Here is a 21,778-nt window from a genome sequence, read left to right on the forward strand (position 1 = left end):
AGTGGCCTTATTCTTTCCTAGTCCTCATCCTGCTGTTGCATATATGATCCTTTCTCTCCTTGGGTACTCTCTCCTCCCTTATCTTCAGAGATAGTACACACTGGTTTCATTCTTCCCCTTCCTCTCTAATCCTTTCACTTGCTTCTCTTACCTGACCCCTTGAGATAGTTGATCCTTCAGTTTCTTCCTTCCAATCACTTAACTTCTTTCTTTACACAAGCCCTTGGCATTCTTATTAACTTTTTAAAATTCTGCTGTTACCTCTAGAATGTAGCAGGGTCAACAACAAACATTTATTAAGCATTAGCTGTATGCTCAACTCTGTGCTAAGTGCTAGAGGAGAGAGAAAGTATAAACAAGACATAGCCCTTGCTGTCATGGAGCTGATAGTTAGGATAGTTAGGAGAATATCTAATATGGAGGGCTAGTTCACAGTGGAAAATGTAGCAGAGGGATACCGTGGAGGATAAAGACTAAAACCAAGGCCATTAGGCTTGTCCTAGAAGAGATTATTGCTGACCCTGCTGACCCTGACAGGAAGTTCATTTAGAGGGTCAAGGGGAAGCTCAATTGAAAGAATGATCTGAAGTGGAGGCATCACACGTGAAGTTTTTCAATAAGTTTAGCAGATAGGCGGGCCCCGATGCAGCTGCAGGCCCAGAGCGCCAGAGCAGCCCCAAGTGGGTCCGGGAGGCCACCGAGCTAGAGCAGCAGCAGCGCAGGAGCAGAAGTGACGGCGTCGGGATGCACAACAGAGGCAGCAGCTGCAGCACCTCGAGTCCTTTTATGAAAAACCTCCTCTTGGACTTATTAAGGAAGATGAGACTAAGCCAGAAGACTGTATCCCAGATGTATCAGGCAATGAACATGCCAGAAAATTTATGGCTCATGCTCCAACTAAAGGACTCTGGATGCCCCTGGGGAGAGAAGTCAAGGTTATGCAATGCTGGCGCTGTAAATGGTATGGACACAGAACAGGTGACAAAGAATGCCCATTCTTTATCAAAGGCAATCAGAAATTAGAACAATTCAGAGTAGCACACGACGATCCCATGTATGACATCATAAGAGAGAATAAGCGGCATGAAAAGGATGTGAGGATACAGCAGTTAAAAAATATACAAGAAGATTCTACCTCAGATGAAGATGGCACTAGTTCCAGCTCCTTGGAATGTAAGGAGAAGCATAAGAGAAAGAAGAAAGAGAAACATAAGAAAAGGAAAAAGAAAAAGAAAAAAGAGCACAAATCTGAGTCAAATGAGAGTTCAGACTCTGACTAAAAAGTCATTTCCTTTGAATCTACCTTGTCACTCCAGAATCATAGCTGAATGTCAGAGGTAAAGAAGAAGTAGCCACAAAAGGGCCTCAGTTGACAGAGAAAAAGGAACCAAAAAACTTGCATAGTTAGCATCCCCCCATGGCATTTTGCCCTCACTGCCAACAGTGATAAATTCACCGTGATGTTGAGTTTCTTATATGCCTCACTGCTGGATTCTCATCCTCCTCCTCCCTGTGTACTGTAGTTTGTGATTAGTTTTGAAAAAAATCAAGCATAAGATACGAAAATATTCTAGGTGTTTCCAAGAGAGATTCCCCTAGAAGATCAGAGGGTTAATGGAGTAGTAGCATGACTTGAGAAGTTGAGGTCTTCAGCAGTTACGAGTGCATTCTATTGAGTGATGAATAATAAAACTCCATTGTTTCTGACTTAAAAGTGAATATCCTTGCTGTATACTTGCAAAATCTAATGGTGGAAGAATGGAAAAAGAGGCAGCTATTTGAAATATCTTATCTCCATTGTAATCATTTTGTTGTAGAATCTGGCACTCCAAAAAGTAACTGATCCACTAAGAGTTTTAGGGGGGAAACATTTTTTTGTCAGCAGAAAATCCTTCCTTTCCTTCCCAGTACAATCTACTCCCCAATTCAGAACAACAACAAAAGAAAACCCAATAAAAATGTGAACTCAAGCAAAAAAAAATAAGTTTAGCAGATAGTGAAAATAATGGTGCTGATAGCAGTGAACTAGTATTTAAGTATTGCTTTAAGGTTTTCAAAGTGCTTTACAATTATTTTATCCTCAAACAACCTTGGGAGGTATGATTATTATCTCATTTTACAGATGAGGTAACTCTCTCGGTTAAATAACTGGCACAGAGTCACATAGCTAGTCAGTATCTAAGGCAGGTTTTGAAAACAGGCCTTCCTCACTTCAAATCAGCATTCTGTCCACTTGCCACCTAGATGTGGTTCAGCTGAGAAGAGAGATGGAATCATAGTTGTCTCAGTATATTTTTTGGGAGAAGAAGGACTCAAACCTGTTTATCAGGAGCTAGAGGTGAGGGAGAGATTGAGAATGCATGAAAGAGGATAATGTACAGTAGCACAGGCCTTGATAATTTCTTCTGTGCAGCCTTAATCTTTTCCTCGGGCTGTTGACCAAAATGTCTGCCTTCCTGTAGATGTCACCCTGGTAATTTGGACTCAGCTAGTTTAAAATTAAGCTCGTTATTTTCCTCTCAAAGTCTCATTTTCCTTTTGACTATGGTTCCTCTCAGTGGTACCATGATTCACTTGGAACCATAGTGAGGATGTCTGGCTTTCTCTTCCAGTCAGCTACATCTGCTCCTCAGGATTCCAGGATCCTCTGAGGGTTTGGGGAGTATCTCTCCTCAGATGCCATCAACTCCAGTCCCTACTGGATGTTTGGACATATGGGGCCAGTTACAACACATTTAGCATTGCTTACCTTTGTCAAAGGGCTGTTTGCTTCAAAGATCTCGTGGGAAGAGACATACAAACATCTCCCCTCTCCTATACACCTCAGTCTTTGGGAAGAGAGGCTTAATCTCATTCTGGTCCCATATAGCATTGGTCCCTGTTTTGATATTAAATACACTAGTTGTCAAATGCAAGTGTATTTCCAGTGCTGGGATGTAGGATGTAAAAGCTGGTGACCATTGGCCCCAGTCTGTGATACCTAGGAATCAGTATCCTGGTTACTAGGTGGAGAATGTGACTTGAGAATAATTCTGAATATCAATTATTTTATTACTTCAGTTGTTTTCATATGGAGAAAATCCTTTTGAAAACTCTTTCTTCTAAATTTTATGGAAAACCCAGGAGAGATAGCACATGATACCACTTTTAGTTAGTCATCAATGTGTATTGGCTTCTGTACTGTGTACTGGGCATTTTATAAGTTCAGAACTGCCCATGTGATCAGCATTTGCCACATGTTCTGACCTAGTGACTGACCTGTGGTGAAATGATACAGTGGAGTCAGAATTAAGAAGTAGACATGGTCCTAATCCAATGACGACTTTAGCACTTTAGGGCTCCTTCTCCCAGGCACTATATGGTGAACAGACTTCACTTGGCCTCTTCCTGACTTGGCTAGGAACACCCATCTTTCCCCTTTTCCTTCCTTAGGTTAAGTCATTGCCTTGACCTGATACTTCCCAAATACTCAGATCTCATATACATGTGTCCATCACCACCCTTTTTGCTCCTGCCAGGGAAAATTATGAGCCAATTTGCCCAAATCCAGCTTAGATACCCATGTGCCAGGGGGTATTGGTGAAAATGAGCTTCAGGAGACTTGATGTTGTTAAGAAATGTAGAGCATACTCACATGGAAAATAGGGGCTTGGTCAAAGAATTGACCACAGTGAGTGCCAAGAACTACGGTGCAAATAGGAATAAATGTGGATGGGGAAAGGAGTCCAGTCATGTGAGTGGGAATTGCTTCCCATCAGATATGAGTTATCATCTGGGTTTTTTTCTTGTTTTTTAGTGTTCTAGCACATTGTTTATTTATACATAAAAATAAAAGGTAGCAAAATAATATTAGTGAAGCTAAAACCAGTACTTTAGCAGATAAGATTCAGAAAAATTTGGTAAGTGATATATAAAATATTTCTTTTTTTAAAAAAAAACATTATTTTATTTGGTCATTTTCATACATTATTCATTAGAAACAGAGATCATTTTCTTTTCCTCCCCCCAACCCCCCACCCCCAGCCACCCTTCCCCTAGCCAACGCATGATTCCACTGGGTATCACATGTGTCCTTGCTCCGAACCCATTTCCTTGTTGTTGGTATTTGCATGAGGGTGCTCATTTAGCTTCTCTCCTCGATCATGTCCCCTCAACCTCTGTAGTCAAGCAGTTGCCTTTCCTTGATGTTTTTACTCTCGCAGTTTGTCCTCTGCTTGAGGATAGTGTTTTTTCTCATAGATCCCTGAAGATTGTTCAGGGACATTGCATTGACACTAATGGAGAAGTCCATTACGTTTGATTGTACCACAGTGTATCAGTCTCTTGTGTACAACGTTCTCCTGCTTCTGCTCCTTTCACTCTGCATCACTACCTGGAGGTTGTTCCAGTCTCCATGGAATTCCTCCACTTTATTATTCCTTTTAGCACAATAGTATTCCATCACCAACATATACCACAATTTGTTCAGCCATTCCCCAATTGAAGGGCATCCCCTCATTTTCCAATTTTTGACCACCACAAAGAGTGCAGCTATGAATATTCTTGTACAAGTTTTTTTCTTTATTATCTTTTTGGGGTACAAACCCAGCAGTGCTATGGCTGGATCAAAGGGCAGACAGTCCAGAATGGTTGGATCAATTCACAACCCTACCAACAATGAATTAGTGTCCCTACTTTGCCACATCCCCTCCAGCATTCATTACTTTCCTTTGCTGTCATGTTGGCCAATCTGCTAGGTGTGAGATGATACCTCAGAGTTGTTTTGATTTGCATCTCTCTGATTATAAGAGATTTAGAACACTTTTTCATTTGCTTATTAATAGTTTTGATTTCATTAACTGAAAATTGCCTATTCATGTCCCTTGCCCATTTTTCAATTGGAGAATGGCTTGATTTTTTGTACAACTGGTTTAGCTCTTTATAAATTTGAGTAATTAGACCTTTGTCAGAGGTTTTTGTTATGAAGATTGTTTCCCAATTTGTTGCTTCCCTTCTAATTTTAGTTACATTGGTTTTGTTTGTACAAAAGCTTTTTAATTTGATGTAGTCACAATTATTTATTTTACATTTTGTGACTCTTTCTAAGTCTTGCTTGGTTTTAAAATCTTTCCCTTCCCAAAGGTCTGACATGTATACTATTCTGTATTCACCTAAATTAGGTGACCTAAATTAGTTCACCCAAATAAGTAAATTACTTATAGTTTCCTTCTTTATATTCAAGTCATTCACCCATTCTGAGTTTATCCTGGTGTAGGGTGTGAGATGTTAATCCAAACCTAATTTCTCCCACACTGTCTTCCAATTTTCCCAGTAGTTTTTTATCAAATAGTGGATTTTTGTTCCAAAAGCTGGGGTCTTTGGGTTTGTCATAGACTGTCTTGCTGAGGTCATTTACCCCAAGTCTATTCCACTGATCCTCCTTTCTGTCTCTTAGCCAGTACCAAATTGTTTTGATGACCATTGCTTTGTAATATAGTTTGAGATCTGGGACTGTAAGGCCACCTTCCTTTGTATGTTTTTTCATTATTTCCTTGGATATCCTTCTTTTGTTCTTCCAAATGAACTTTGTTATGGTTTTCTCTAATTCGGTAAAAAAAAGGTTTTTGGAAGTTCAATGGGTATGGCACTAAATAGATAAGTTTGGGTAGGATGGTCATTTTTATTACATTAGCTTGTCCCACCCATGAGCAATCAATGTTTTTCCAATTGTTTAGATCTAGTTTTAATTGTGTGGAGAGTGTTTTGTAGTTGTGTTCATATAGTTCCTGTGTTTGTCTCGGCAGATAGATTCCTAAGTATTTTATATTGTCTCGGGTGACTTTAAATGGAATTTCTCCTTCTAATTCTTGCTGCTGAACTGGGTTGGAGATATATAGAAATGCTGATGACTTATATGGGCTTATTTTGTATCCTGCAACTTTGCTAAAGTTGTTGATTATTTTGACTAGATTTTTGGTTGATTCTCTAGGATTCTTTGAGTAAATCATCATATCATCCACAAAGAGTGACAGCTTGGTCTCCTCATTGCCAATTTTAATACCTTCAATTTTTTTTCTTCTCTAATTGCTATGGCTAGTGTTTCTAGTACAATATTAAATAATAAAGGTGATAAAGGGCATCCTTGTTTGACTCCTGATCTTATTGGGAAGGCTTTGAGTTTATCCCCATTGCAGATGATGTTTGCGGATGGTTTTAGATATATACTGTTTATTATTTTTAGGAAAGGCCCTTCTATTCCTATACTTTCTAGTGTTTTCAATAGGAATGGGTGTTGTATTTTGTCAAAGACTTTTTCTGCATCTATTGAGATAATCATGTGATTTTTGTCAGTTTTCCTTGAACCATCCTTGCATTCCTGGTATGAATCTTACCTGGTCATAGTGGATAATCCTTGTGATGACTTGCTGGAATCTTTTTGCTAGTATCCTATTTAAGATTTTTGCATCTATATTCATTAGAGAGATTGGCCTATAGTTTTCTTTCACTGTTTTTAACCTGCCTGGCTTTGGGATCAGCATCATGTTTGTGTCATAAAAAGAATTTGGTAGAACCTCTTCTTGGCTTATTCTGTCAAATAGTTTGTATAATATTGGGATTAGCTGTTCTTTGAATGTTTGATAGAATTCGTTTGTGAATCCATCTGGACTTGGGGATTTTTTCTTAGGAAGTTCCTTGATAGCTTGTTCAATTTCTTTTTCTGATATGGGGTTGTTTAGGTAATTTATTTCTTCTTCTTTTAGTCTAGGCAATTTATATTTTTGTAAGTATTCATCCATATCACTTAGATTGCCATATTTGTTGCCATATAATTGGGCATAGTAGTTTTTAATGATTGCCTTGATTTCCTATTCATTAGAGGGGAGGTCTCCCTTTTCATCTTGGATACTGTCAATTTGGTTTTTTTCTTTCCTTTTTTAAATTGGACTGACTAGTACTTTGTCTATTTTATTTGTTTTTTCAAAGTTCCAGCTTCTGGTCTTATTCATTAAATCAATAGTTCTTTGACTTTCAGTTTTGTTAATTTCTCCTTTGACTTTTAGAATTTCTAACTTAGTCTTCATCTGAGGATTTTTAATTTGTTCACTTTCTAGTTTTTTAATTTGCATACCCAATTCATTGACCTCTGCCCTTCTTAATTTGTTTATATGTGAACTCAAGGATATAAATTTCCCCCTGAGTACTGCTTTGGCTGCATCCCATAGGTTTTGAAAGGATGTCTCACCATTGTCATTTTCTTCAATGAAGTTATTAATTGTTTCTACAATTTGTTCTTTAACTAGCCGGTTTTGGAGAATCATATTGTTTAATTTCCAATTAATTTTTGATTTATCTCTCCATGTACCCTTACTAATTATTATTTTTATTGCATTGTGGTCTGATAAGGTTGCATTTATTATTTCTGCCCTTTTGCACTTGTTTGCAATGATTTTGTGCCCTAATACATGGTCAGTTTTTGTGAATGTACCATGTGCTGCTGAAAAGAAGATGTATTCCTTTTTCTCCGTATTTATTTTTCTCCATATGTCTACTAACTCTAATTTTTCTAAGATTTCATTTGCTTCTCTCACCTCTTTCTTATTTATTTTTTGGTTTGATTTATCTAGTTCAGATAGAGGAAGATTCAGATCTCCCATTAGTATAGTTTTTCTATCTATTTCATCCTTGAGCTCCCCTAGTTTCTCCTTTAGAAATTTGGATGCTCTGCTATTTGGTGCATACATATTGAGTACAGATATTTCCTCATTGTCTATACTGCCTTTTATCAAGCTGTAATTGCCTTCCCTATCTTTTTTAACGAGATTTATTTTTACTTTGGCTTTGTCAGATATCATGATTGCTACTCCTGCCTTCTTTTTATCAGTTGATGCCCAATAGATTTGGCTCCATCCTCTTACTTTCACCCTATGTGTATCTACCTTCCTCATGTGTGTTTCTCGCAGATAGCATATGTTAGGGTTTTGGATTCTAATCCACTCTGCTATTTGCTTGAGTTTTATGGGTGAGTTCATTCCATTCACATTCAGAGTTATGGTTACTAGCTGTGTATTTCCCAGCATTTTGATTTCTGCTCCTGGTCCTGCCTTTTCTTCTTTCACTAGTTCCTTCTACACCAATGTTTGTTTATAGTCAGTTCCCCTACTTCCCCCACACCTTATTTTACTTCCCTTTCTACCCCCCTCCCTTCTTATTCCCTCCCTTATTTTCCCCTGTAGTCTTTTTTAAATTCCCCCCCCCACCCTCTCCCTCCCTTGTACTGCTTCCCTCCCCACCAGTCCGTTTTTTACCCTTCTACTCCCCTATAGGGCGCAAATCTATTCTCTTCCCCAATGGATTGGATTGTTCTTCCCTCTTTGGGTTAGTTTCAAAGCATGTAAGAGTTGAGTATTTCCTATCTCCAACCTCTTTACCCTTCCAGTGTATCGATGTTCTTCCCCCTCCCGCCATGAGCTTCTTTGTGACATATAAATTTACCCCCATTTGTTTCTTTTCCCATTTCTTTTAGTATTAACCTCTTTTATTTTTGCTCTGGTTGTATGTGTGTAAACACACACACGTATATGTATTTATGCATGCATATATCTATATACTTATTTATGTCTTGTCCTTTCATCCTATACAGTTTGCCACTGTTCCCTCTAAGTGTAATTCTTCTAGCTGCCCAGGTGATAGCAACAGTTTTTAAGAGTTTCCAATGACCTCTTTTCCTATAGGGATACATATCATTTTAACTTATTGAATCTCTTAAAATTTTTTGTTGTTTTGTTTGGTTTCCTCCCCCCTTTTTTTTAAATTACCTTTTGATGATTCTCTTGAGTTCTGTGCTTGGACATCAAATTTTCTGTTCAGGTCTGGTCTTTTCTTTACGAATGCTTGGAATTCCTCTATTGTGTTGAATGACCATACTTTCCCCTGTAAGAATATAGTCGGTTTTGATGGGTATTTTATTCTTGATTGTAGACCTAATTCCCTTGCTATCCAGAATATCATATTCAATGCCTTTCAGTCCTTCAGTGTGGATGCAGCCAGATCCTATGTTATCCTCAACGTGTTTCCATGGTATCTGAATGGCTTCTTCTTGGCAGCTTGTAATATCTTTTCTTTGGTCTGATAGTTTTTGAATTTGGCTATAACATTTCTGGGTGTTTTCAGTTGAGGATTAAATACAGGAGGTGATCTGTGGATTCTTTCAATCTCCACTTTCCCCTCTTGTTCTAGGATATCAGCACAGTTTTCCTAAATAATTTCCTGTAGTATTAGTCCAGGCTTTTTCTTTTGTCATGGTCTTCTGGTAGTCCAATGATTCTTAAATTGTCTCTTCTCGAACAATTTTCTAAATCGTCTGTTTTGTGAATGAGATGCTTCACATTTTCCTCAATTTTTTCATTCTTTTTGTTTTGTTTTATAGTGTCCTGCTGCCTTGTGAGGTCACTTAATTCCAGTTCTTGTATTCTGTTGGATTTCATCTCTGGCTTTTTGGTCATCCTTTTCCTTCTGGCCTGATTTTCTTTGAAGATAGTCTTTCATCCTCTTTACCTCATCTTTCATCTCCTTTGCCTCATCTTTCATCTCCTTTGCCTCATTTTCCAGCTGGTTGATGTTGGCTTTCAAGACACTATTTTCTCGTTTTAGTTCAAGTGCCTCTGTTTCCAGATGACTTATCTTAATTTTTAAGTTCTTTTCCCAATTGTCTTCAGCCTCTCTTAGTTGTGTTTTGAATTCTTCCACAGCCTGTATCCAATTCGCTGTGATTTCTGATTTATCGTTTGTTGATCTCTCCCCCTCTGTTCCATTTGCTGAGTAGAAGCTGTCTATTGTAATTTCTTTCTTCTTCTTCTGTTGTTTGCTCAAATTCACCCCTTCTTTACTCCCCATATTTCTCTGTGCTCTTGTTCCTCTCATTTTTTTGTTTTTGGGGGGCTTCTATCAGTCTCCCCTCTTGGAGCTTTAACAGAGGCTCTCTCGGTGTAGTCTCTGGGGGAGGGTTGTTGGGGGTTTAAGCTTCCTTGTCCTCTGGAGACTTTTGATTGGCTTAAAGTCCAGCAGACAATGAGGATAGGTGTGGAGCCTGGGCTTCCCTGAGTTCTGGAGACTTTTGATGGGATTAAGTTCAGCTTAGTTGGGCTGGGTGTGCTCTGAGTCCTAAACTTCCTGGAAGACTGGAGCAAATATGGAGGATCTCCACAACTCTGGCCAGGCTGCCAGATCTATGCTCCCTCTCCAGCTCCTTCCCTGACATCTGTGTTGGATGCTCTGAACTTGGCGCAGTCATGCTCTCAAACTTTGCCCTTCAGACCAGCACCTTTTCCCACCCAGAAGTTCCTGCTGCTGCTGGAATCTCAGAGCTCTGGGTGGGAGGGGGTGTGCGTCCTGGGACCTTCCTTCTGTCTTCCCTTTAAACCTGAGTGTTCTCGGATTCTGGCTTTTCAGGGGGCATACCTTTTGAATTAAATCCAGCAGGAGGGTTCCTTGGTTGTTTTGTTGTTAAGTTGTTTTTTTTTTCAGTCCTCTAGGAGTATTCAGTTTGTGATCGGTAAGGCTATCTGGGTTTTTAAAGGAAGACAAGGACATGGATTGATGAGGAACATTTCAAATGGGGGTAGGATGGTAGTTGCATGTATAGGGTACAAAGAATGTGTAAAGTCACCATGTATCAGAGATAAAGTTGTATGTGGGTGATGGTAAGCATATACACTTGGTTTCAGTGGAGCACACTGGAGACCAGCAAAATATAAAGTCAGTGAAAACCTGTGAAAGGAAGTGAATGATGGCCTTAGAGCCGTGATGGTGAACCTATGGCATGTGTGCCAAAGGTGGCATGCACAGGCCCCTGGCTTGGATGGCTGGGAGACTGGCCATGACCCCAAATACTGGGGGCAACTCATTCTAGCCTCTCTACTATTTCAGGGGCTGAGCACAGCATGGCCAAGCCCCACTCCCCTCAGTAGTCTTGCTTTGTAAGCAAAGAATTTATTGTGTCCAGACCCTCCTGAATGCACTGACCCTAATTAAAATAAACTGCTTAGCAAACTTATGGGTGAGCCCCATTCATCAAGCTCAAATGGGGGGATCGTACTAGCTAACAACTCATGGGGGAGTCCCCATTGAACCATCCTATCCATCCCCAGCACTGTAAAACTGGAAGGGCAGAATACATGGACTCATGTCTCTCGAATTAAATCCTTTATCCCCACCACCCCACCGAAACAGGTGGCAGAAGAGGAGGTCAGGACACCTATTCCTGTGAGCTGGTGGAATATCTCTTTCAAAGTAGAAAAAAAACAACTGCAGGATACTTTGGAATAAGTAGTCCTCTCTTCCTCTCTCTTTGTTATCTTAATCCCTCCTGTTGATACCTGTTGCTTTAACACTTAACTGGTCTGATCCCATGGCTATTCCTGTCCTCACATTATGGGTCTTTTCCTGGGTTTTGAACTATGCACACCCAGTTATGTGGGAAGATAATTCCCTAAATCAATTGGGGGAAGCAGTAGCTAAAGAGGGTCCCTCAGACTGTTGGATATTTAAGAAACACCCACAAATTGAAGACAATTGCTGGTTCCTAGCCTGTGGTCTTGGTGCCTCAAAGGCCTACCAAATGCCTGAGGCTGACAAGAAATTCATACCTACTCCCATTCTAGCTACCCACCCCAATGTGGGATACCTTGCTTTCTCACAGGGCAGCCTTCCATTTTTACTGAATATCCACCGATCTAGCACTTGGGGATGATGCTCATTCTGGATGGATGGGTTAATCAAGACCTCTTCTAGTATAAGTGCTTTGCTAAGGGTTGGGTCATTGACCCTTTTCCTTTTAATTTGACTCATGTACTATGTAGAAACTACACTGGGAACCCTGTCACCTCCAAGAAGGGAATGATGATATAGTTCTCTAATTGTACATATTGGTGTCCTAATGGAACATCGGTGGCCACACCCTACATGCAGTCAGGGGTTGGGGCATAGCACGAAGTCTGGGGGGGGGGGGCAGAGGAGGGCATGGCATAGAGTCTCTAAAAAGTCCCAAAAGGTTCCCCATCACTGTCTTAGAGGATACTGGTTGGCCTAGGACAGTGATGGTGAACCTTTTATTAAAGACCCAAGTGCTTGAACTGCAACCCTCATACTACATGTGAGGCCTATGTCTTACCCCAGAAAGGGAGGGAGGAAGTGCTCCCATTTGGCTGCTAGGTAGAGGGACAGGGCATGTGAGAAATGTCTTCAGGTGTGTGTGGAGAAGGGGAGGGGTGCAGCCCACATGTGCTGTAGGTTCACCAACACAGGTCTTGGAGATTGAGTTCAGTTTCTTACATGTCAAGTTTCAGGTGTAATTGGAGCATTCAAAGTGAGATGGCCTGTAGGTAGCCAGAGATTTGGAGCTGAATCAAGTGTGGAAAATTCTGGGCAGGAAATCTCCATTTGGGAGTTGAATGCCTCCCTCTACAAGGCATATATATATATATATATATATATATATATATATATATATATATATATATATATATATATATAAAATAAGGATCCAGTCCCTGCCTTTAAAGAGCTTCCAGTGTAGTTCAAGGGACATGTACACACAGAGAGAACAAGAATTAAAATAGGCTGCTGAGGATAGCTACAATAGAAACTTAAAGCGAGGAGGCACTGGTGGTTCAGAGGAGTTGGAGAAGGTGGGTGTCCAGCTGGATTGCAGAGAATGGGTAGGGTTTGGATCAACAGAAAGGAGTAAGGAGGGAAGGTATGGCTGATGAGGGATAGGCATGAGTAACAGAACAGTGGCTGTCACTGAGGATAACTGTTCTTATCTCCAGGATTTAGGAAGATCCCTTCTCCTACTCAAGCTTACCTCTAGCTTGCTGCTGTGGTGTCTAGAGCTTCAGCTCTAGTTCCCACTATAGGAGAAAAGCAAAGTGTTGGAAGGAAAGGAAAGACTCCTTCAGCTTTTCCTTCTTGTCCTGGGGGCTGGGCACATAGTTGGAAGTGAAGTGAAAAATAAAGTAGTCCAGGAAAGCATACTTTCTTCCAAGGCCACTTGTAATCTGATTGTGGCAAGACCTACATTTTGAAAACCATCCATTGTATCTTCAGCTTCTTAGGCTTATATCATTCCCAGGTATAACAGTATCCATGGTAGTCATGGTGTAAGAAGAGATGTGAGGGCTTCCTGCCATTTTCCTTTCTTTGAGAGCAGACACTGGTTCATTTTTTTTTGTCCTTTTAAGTCCCATACCTAGCAGAGTATCTCCCTAGAACATAGCAGACTTTTAGTATATGCTCATTGATTGATTGATACATGGCGTCTTATGAGGACAGGGAATTTGCACTGACTGAAACCATATGAACGAATAAGACCTTAAAAACAGAGATAGATTACCCAGTGTCAACATTCTCTTTTTAAAAATGGATGGATGGAGTGCACTAGGGTTGAAAATTTTTGTATTATATATATTTGTGTTGTGTATTTGTATAATTATTCATCAGGGATTATATTTTTGATAAAAAACAATGGTTTCAGAAATTTTCAAGTCTGTCAAACTTTAATAAAATTGAATGAACACATATATAAGCTTATTATAATGATCTTGATTCATTTATCCTTTTTTAGTGGAAAAATGACAAATTCTGTGGTATCTTGAACAACAAACTTATTCTAGTTAGAGCACAGTTTATCTATCATTTGAATTTTTTTAATGTAGGAATAGTGACTACATCACATTTTGACATCACATAATGAGACACTGAAAATGTCAAACATAAAAAACCTCAGCTTAAGGGACCCAAGCCAAATAAAACCGAAAAATCTGGTTTTGTTCAGTGCTCCTATTCCCCCTACCTCACAAAATAAACTGCCAACTAATTAAAAGGCCAACCCTTGAGTTATTCATAGTCCAAAGCACATGTGATTTCAGCAAACCCTTTGAAAACAGCATATTCTCTTTTTGTGTGGTGATTTCATTGTATTTTTTCCTTTTCTCCTTTCTGTTTCTTTTAGGCCGTATTTGTGTGTTTCTGCAGCGTTTTGCACAGATTCTGTTCCCATGCAAACCGATGAGGGAGAAATATTGGAAGAAAGCTGCTCTGAGGTCAGTGAAGCATTAACAGGGTCAGTGGATAAAGAGGGTTCCAGACACTGAGTGGGATTCTGAGAGGGGGGAGATGTGAACAACAGCATTCTTGTTGAGTGAGCTAGCACATAAGCACCTGTTATATAAGTGCTTAGTTATCTTAAGAGTTACATTCTCTTGTTACTTCAGTCGTAGCTTGCTGGGAGAAAAAGCAAACGTGTATTTTAAACAATAGTTTCCTTGAATACTTATTTAAGATGGATTTCAAGTAAATTTTCACTGAAGAAGGATTCATTTACCAAAATTAACTGAGACAAATACTTAAGAAGTTATTGTGAGAAGGGGGCAGCTAAGTGGCTCAGTGGATTGAGAGCCAGATCTAGAGACATGAGGCCATGGGTTCAAATCTGGGCTCAGATACTTCCTACCCTGCGCAAGTCACTTAACTTCCATTGCCTAGCCCTTACCTCCCTTCTGCTTTGGAACCAATACACAACATTGATTCTAAAACAGAAGGTAAGGGCTTAAAAAAAAGTTATTGTGAGGTGAACCATCTCATTCATGCTAATCACCATGGAGCCCACCATGTGTCCAAGGCAAGACCCTGTCCCCTGCCTGGATTTCCATTTCCTCATTTTTAAAATGTGGGACCATTTGGACCTGATATCCTCAGAAGTGTCTTGTACCTTGGTCTAGGATCCTTAGCTCCAAGGGAGACTATCTCATCATGCTATATTAGGGAATATCTATGATCAGAAACATTTAAATTGCTTGGGTTGTTGTTTGTTTCTTTTTTTTTTCATCAAGATATTTGCCAATATCTAGATTTTTAAAACATTTTAGTTGACTGGAGCAGTTTGGGACTCCCTCCCCACAAGCATACATCTCTTAGGTTTCTCCAGTTCTTTCAGTAGACCTTTCATCTGCTCCTGATGTCATGCTCTTTTCTGGACTCCTCTTGAGATTGTGGACTCTTCCCCCTCCTTTGAACTCATACGATTTCATCAAGTTTAAGATGCTCTAATGTTTCTCATGTCTTCATTTTCTCCACTCAGGACAATTGACCAGGATCACCCCATTGTAACTCCATGACACCTACAATTACTCTCTAGTGTTTTTTCAGTGCTGGGCCAGAGGCCCTAGGGATCTGGGAGGTCCATTTGCAGCTGAATGGAGGATCTGAGTCTTTCTCTTCTCTTCAAGGGGAGCCCTAGAGAGAATGAAACAGGACTGGGCAGAAATGGCCTCTGGGAAAGACAACTGACTTTGGTTTCAAATGACCTAGGTTCAAATCTTGCCTCTGGCTTTCTGCCTGGGACACCAGGCAATCACTAAACTTATTTGGACCTCAGTTTTTTCATCTTTTAAATGAAGGGTTTGGATTAGATGGCCTCAGAAGCCTGCTCACACAAAGACCACATTGGATTAGCCCTTTATCTCCTTCTACCCTAGAATGCTGATAGAATGTCCTATTTGATCTTTCTAACTCTAGGCTCCCTTTTTTTTTTTAACTAACCTCATTCCACCCTTACTCCTTGCTGCTCAAATTTATGGGGAAAAGTCAATTTAAATTTCATCACACCTAAAAATCACTTATACCCTAATCTATCAATGAATTAGAAAGAATACAAAAAAGTAGCAAAGGGGCTATAGCAACATATTCAGAAAAGATATTTGCTGTGAAGAAGGTCAGAGTTTAATGTTAGGAAAACTATGAAGAAGACTCTCAGAGGTAGAGGGACTTTAGAAACTATCATCTAACCTGGCCCATACCTGATGGAAAATCCTGTCCTATATCTCAAAGAAGTGACTATGTAGCCTTTGCTTGAGGTCTAAATTTGCTCCTTTGCAGTTTCCTGTTGTTTCTTACTATGCTCTTAAGGGTCATTCTGTAGAAGGGCAATCTTAAAGTGTATGGAAGGTCTTTCTGGTGATCCCCCTCCCAAATCCTTTCTTCTTGTGTCTTAGCATTCCCAGTGGCTTCAGCCCCCCTTCATAGAGCCTGAACTCAAGACCTTATTGACTGTTCTCTGGATTCTCCAGCTTCTCACTGCTCTCTTGAAAGTGTTGAGCACAGATGTGAACCCTGCCAGGGTTATTGGCCACACATGTTCTCATTGGCTCTGTTGGTCCCTTCCTGGTGGGTACTGCCTCCCATAGTGCTATTTGCCAACTAAATAAGCTTTTGTGTCTGCTGTATCACAAAAGTACAATATATTAATCATAAAAGCAATCAGAATCACCTGATTATCTTAATAGATGTTGAAAAATCTTTTGATAAAATGCTGTCATTTAAAAAACATAGAGATAAATGTATCTTTCCTCAAAATAAGATAAATAGCATTGATCTAAAACTAAGGGTGAGGATTATTGGTAATGGAGAAACACTAGATGTCTTTTTAGTAGGATCAAGGCTAAAGCAAGGGTGTCCATTGCCATGGGATAACAAGGGAGAAAGACAAGAAGGATGTAGGAATTGAGAGAAGGCATATATGTAGTTGAGCTGGTTAATCATAGACTCAAAACTCTACAAAGGGAGAAAATGAGGCAGAAGACTGGAGATGGATAGAGAAAATCAAAAGAGACTGAGAAACTGAATGGAGAAAAAATTAGGGAGACAGGATCAGTGTTAAACGGTTAAAAGTTCAATAAGCTGGTGTTTAAAAGGGGCTTTATCTCATCTTACTCATCACATTCTCCCAGCACCCCTAAGGGGGAGGTGTTCCAGTTTACAGTGAAGCAATAGAAGTTTAAACCAATTACCTGACTTCTCCCTAGAGGAGTTAGTACTATACCCCAGGTCAGGGATCTCCTTCTACCACCCTCATAATGCTGCACCACAGGGTGCAAAAGCTTTACCTACAAATTTTCATTTTAATTTATTGATGTTTTAAACAAAAATTAATTTATAAAAATTAATTCAAAATTTCTAAGTGATTAAAATCACTGAAGAAGTACTGTTTGTCTTGTTTGTCTTACATTTCTATGGAGATAATGTTTGGCAGAAGAGTGGCTAGGCCTGCGTTACTGGTGCAGTCTAGCCAGACCAGCACCAGAACGGGACCAGTAACCTGAAGAAGCCTCCAGAGTTTGGCCTCCTTTAAAGGATGTAGGGGACTGTTAAAGGTATTTGAACAGAAGAGTGACAAATTATACCTGTGTTTGAGTATGACTAGTTGCAGTGGGAGAGTGAAAGGCAAAACCTGCCTTTGTACCAAAGACAAATTAAGGCCTTCAGGTGAGAGCAGTTCAGAATGAGTAAAAGCAGATAAAAGCCTCCATCAAGAAGTTAAGAAGTCACAGGTCAGCCAAAGTCCTAAAACCTTTTAGCATCTTCTTTCCCAAAGGACCGCACCCAAAGATGATCCAGAGGGAAGCTTTATCTGCCTCTGGTCTGCCCCAGTGTTCTTGCTTGAAAGAGTCTTGACTGGAGGCAGCTGGGCTAAGAGATGGAAGGTCCTGGGTTCAAATTTGACCTCAGACACTTTTTAGCTGTGTGACCCTGGGCAAGTCACTTAACCTCCATTGCCTAGTCCTTATTGCTCTTCTTTCTTGGAACCAACATAAAGTAATGATTCTAAGATAGAAGGTAAGGATTTAAGAAAGAAAAGGACCTGGCTGATGGTGTGGGAGGCCAGGCAAGAGCTAATTCATACCTTTCTACTTCTGCATGGGTCACAAAAGTCAACATTATTCCACAGTAGCTCACTCCTCCCCCTTCTTGCAAAGCTGAAGGAGCCCAATTAAACTTCATAAAGGGTTTGTGATAACTTACCTCTAATGCCAGCTCACCTAGCTGGCTGGAACTCCTGTTTCTTTTGGCCAAAGCACATCCTGTTGCCACTTAAATGTATTGTTAAAGAAGACCCTTATACCCTGAATGGTCCCTTTTTTAAAGAAACTTGTACCAGATGTGGTATCACTAATATGGAGAGGTGTGAGAGATTTGTGGTGAAATTGATAGAATGTCATAACTGGATTAACACTGAGAGGTTGAGGAGAGAGCAGAGAGCTAGAGGTTATGCCAAGTTTTTATCTTCGGAATCTAGGTAAATGTTGGCACTAGTGATTGACAGAAGAAAAACAGGAGCCAGAAGGGGCTAATAAGGCTAAGGGGGTGTGGAATATGGACCTGAGGCCACAGAGAGAGGCCATACATGATAGAGTACCAGGTTTGGAAATCATCTCTCTAAGATTCCCAAGAGGAAAGGGCAGAGACAGAAGAGGAGAGCCAACATTGGGACCTTGGAGGACACCTCCCTCCAGGGTCCAGACAGCAAAGATGAGTGAAACAGAAAAGAGAGCAGGTCCAGAGTGAGCCAGAGAACTAAGGGAAGAAAGAAGTCAGACCACAAAGTCCTTGGAGTCAGCGGAGACAGTCTAGAGAAAACTGGCCCTTCTGTTATTTGATAGAAAAAGGAAGAGTCAGGCTGGCTTGACTTGTTCTTAGTAACTTGTACCGATTCCTAAGGATTCCTTTGACCTCTCTAAGTGCATGGGAACCATTTGCTAGACAATCTTCTTTAAAATTCTCTTGGGAATGATCTCGTCTAAAGTTTGGACCACCTCTATTCTTTTTTATTTTAATATTTTATTTTCCCTCAATTACATGTAAAAACTTTTAGTTTTCATTTTTTAAAGTTTTGTGTTCCATATTCTCTTTCTCCTTCCCACCCTCTCTCCTTTCTTCCTTTCTACCCATCCCTCCTCCCTGAGACAGTAGCAATCTGACATAGATTTTCCATATCTAATCACAAAACATTCTTCCATATTAGTCACTTTTGTGGAAGAGATCTCAAACAAAAAAGAAAAAAGTAGAAAAAAAGTGAAATAAATATAGTATGTTTCAATCTGTTTTCAGACTTATCAGTTCTTTCTTGGAAGGCAAATGGTATTTTTCATCATGAGTTCTCAGATTGTTTTGGATCACTACATTGCTGAGAATAACTAGATCCTCATCAAAAAAAATATTGCTATCACTGTGTAGTGTTCTGGTTCTACTCCCTTTATACTTTGCATCAGTTCATGTAGGTCTTTTCAGATTTTTCCAAAATCATTCTGCTTATCATTTCTTATAGCATGTGAGTGCTTCATCACACTCATGTTTAGCCATTTCCTCAACTGATGGACAACCCCATAATTTCCAACTCTTTGTCACCACAAAAAGAGTGAGCCACCTCTATTCTTTATGTTTTTTCTTTTTTTATGATTTTTTTGTTTGTTCATTGACATCACTTCCCAATAATATCCCATTCTTAATGCCTTGGAACCCCAACTTGTGCTAAATAGAAATGGACAGAATAGACTGACTTTGCTTTCCATGATTTGCTTTGGGAACAGAAATTAGCTGGATGAATGAATATACCTGCTCTTGCTACTGGAAAGAACATGGCTAGGCTTAGAAACCTTGGCAAACACTAGTCCACTAGTCTTTTCCATTGGAATGTAAGCATCTTGAAGACCTGGGAGGAGCAACATACACTGTCCTTGTATTCTCAGTGCACTCCTTGATATCGCGTGCCCAAGGGCTTTTTCATCAGCTAGTCCTTCTAACTGTATCTGCAGCATTCACAACTGCTGCCACCTTCCCATTAAGCCAAGAAAACTGGGTTTTATCTTCATTAGTGAGTTCTATAGAGTCAGGTTTGGCCATCACATTAATTTGAATGTGTCTTGGCTGGTGTTTTGCTTTAGACTCTTGTGGTATGAGGGACACTCCCCCAACTCCTCCTCGTTCTTTTCCTTCCTGAGCACTGCAACAATCTTTTTCTGTTTCCCGTGGGTCTTAATTGCTATACTTCTTTAATTCTGCCTAATTCCTCTGAGATGAGTGACACCCATTTGGCAGTGGAATCCCTCAATTCAGGAAGGTTGGCAAGGCATCCTCTGGCACCTCCCTTCTCTAGGGCTTCAATTTCCCCTTCAAAGTTTTTGTTCCATTCATTTCAGTTTACAGATTATTGTCTACCCCTCTATCACTTCCATTGATTTCCTCAAGCAATAATTCATTATTGTTCTTGTTTCCAGCATAGTTGTTCTCACTTTTACTTTAGTGCTTTTTACAAGCCTTAGCTCAATCTGTTTTTTAGCTTTCCTGATGAGGTTCTTATAAGTCCATTTCCTTCTTTGATATTCATCCTTGTTTCTTTTGTACATTTTATTTATAATATGAGCTCATTGTTATCAGCATAGCTCTTTGTGTCTTTAGATTTCTCCCCCTTTTCTTGCTTATTAGGATCATTTGCAATTTTCTTGTCTTCAATTTTTTTAAATTAATATCTTTTTTTTTCACTTAACCTACATTTTCAGTTGGTTGGTGGTTTTCCATCATACTCAAAGAGGACCACATTTCCCAGTCTTCCTTTTTTCTCCTCTCAAAGAGCCATACCATATAACCAAAATTTTAAGAGAGAAAAAAAGTTTTGCAAAACTAAACCATATACTCTAATATTATATGTAATGTGCCCATACATTCTCCCTCACCCCCATCATCCCTTCCTCTGCAAAGGTGGAGGGTGAGGTGGGTACATTTTCCCATTGCCTCTTTGGAGCCAAGCTCATTCTATTCCATAGAAATCAGTTTCAGTAGTTTTTTTCTTATTCTTTCCATTTACATTGATATCCTTATTTATTGTTTTCCTGGTTGTACTTACTTTATATACATAAGACTTCCTAGGTTTCTTTGGAGTTATATATCATTTTGCCTTCTAATTAGATATTTATGTACATCTCAAAATCAACATATCCAAAATAGAACATGGAATCTTTTCCTAAAAATCTTTGCTTCTTCCGTGCCTTTACTATCAGAAACATCATCATCCTTCCACACACTGAGGCCCACAACTGAGCTGCTCCCCAGTCGAACTAATCTAACTAATCTGTTGTCAAATTTTGTTTGTTTTACCTTCATTACATTTTTTGTATTCATCCCCTTCTCATCACTCATATAGCCAACATCCTCATCACTTCTCAACTGCACTAATACAAATTTTCTTTTTAATTATGTTATTTTTTCTAATCAACAAAAATATCTTTACCTCCCATACCAACCTTCCCCCAAATTGAGAATGCAAGAAAAATAAAACCTCTGCTAAAATATGTATAATTAAGCAAGACGAATTTATGTATTGAACAGGTCCAAAAAATATTGCATCTCATTCTGCATTGAGTCCTTAACTTCCCTTCCTTCCCTCATTCCTTCCTTCTCTCCTTCCTCCCTTCCCTCTTCTCTGTTTTGTCATTCTCTCCCTTTTTCCTTCTCCCTCTCCCTTTCCTTCCTTCCAAAATAAAATTTTATCTCATCTTCCATTTCCTAATTCTCTTCCTATTCCCTTCCCTTCCCCCACTCATTAAGAAGGCAGGAAAACAAAACCCATTACAAATATGTATTTATGCAAAATAAATTCTCACATTAGCCATACCTAAAAAAAGAGAGAAAGAGAAGAATATATGCCTCATTCTGCACTTTGAGTCCATCAGCTTAGCATTAAAGTGAGCAGCATATTTCATTGAAACTCTTGGAATCATGATTGGTCATTACACTAATCTAAGTCTTTAATTTTTTTCAGATATTTTTATCTTTATGATATTATTATAGAAATTGTTTTCCTGGTTCTACTTTTTCACTTTGCATCAGTTCCTATAAATCTGTCTGGGTTTCTCTGAAATATCTGCTTCATAATTTCTTCTAATATAATAGTATTCAATCTCATTTATAT

The 21,778-nt window shown here is 39.4% G+C and overlaps 1 protein-coding gene and 1 pseudogene across 11 annotated transcripts in view; both read left to right on the plus strand.

Annotated features, from left to right (window-relative positions):
• Nucleotides 1–4,003, plus strand: part of LOC100010773 (retinitis pigmentosa 9 protein homolog) — a 38,240-nt pseudogene extending 34,237 nt beyond the window's left edge.
• TNRC6B (trinucleotide repeat containing adaptor 6B) overlaps nucleotides 1–21,778 on the plus strand; it is a 272,807-nt gene that overhangs the window by 54,543 nt on the left and 196,486 nt on the right. For 10 of the 11 annotated variants that reach the window (XM_056798993.1, XM_056798978.1, XM_056798984.1 and 7 more), the window contains one exon: nucleotides 13,988–14,078. In XM_056798993.1, the coding sequence (XP_056654971.1) occupies nucleotides 14,034–14,078 (45 nt within the window). In that variant the 5' untranslated portion in view covers nucleotides 13,988–14,033. Of the gene's footprint in view, nucleotides 1–13,987; nucleotides 14,079–17,015; nucleotides 17,187–21,778 lie in introns of those variants that run through there. The other variant, XM_056798981.1, reaches the window with a different exon arrangement.

This window comes from Monodelphis domestica, chromosome 5 (genome assembly GCF_027887165.1).
Source record: "Monodelphis domestica isolate mMonDom1 chromosome 5, mMonDom1.pri, whole genome shotgun sequence".
NCBI classification, from domain to species: Eukaryota; Metazoa; Chordata; class Mammalia; order Didelphimorphia; family Didelphidae; genus Monodelphis; species Monodelphis domestica.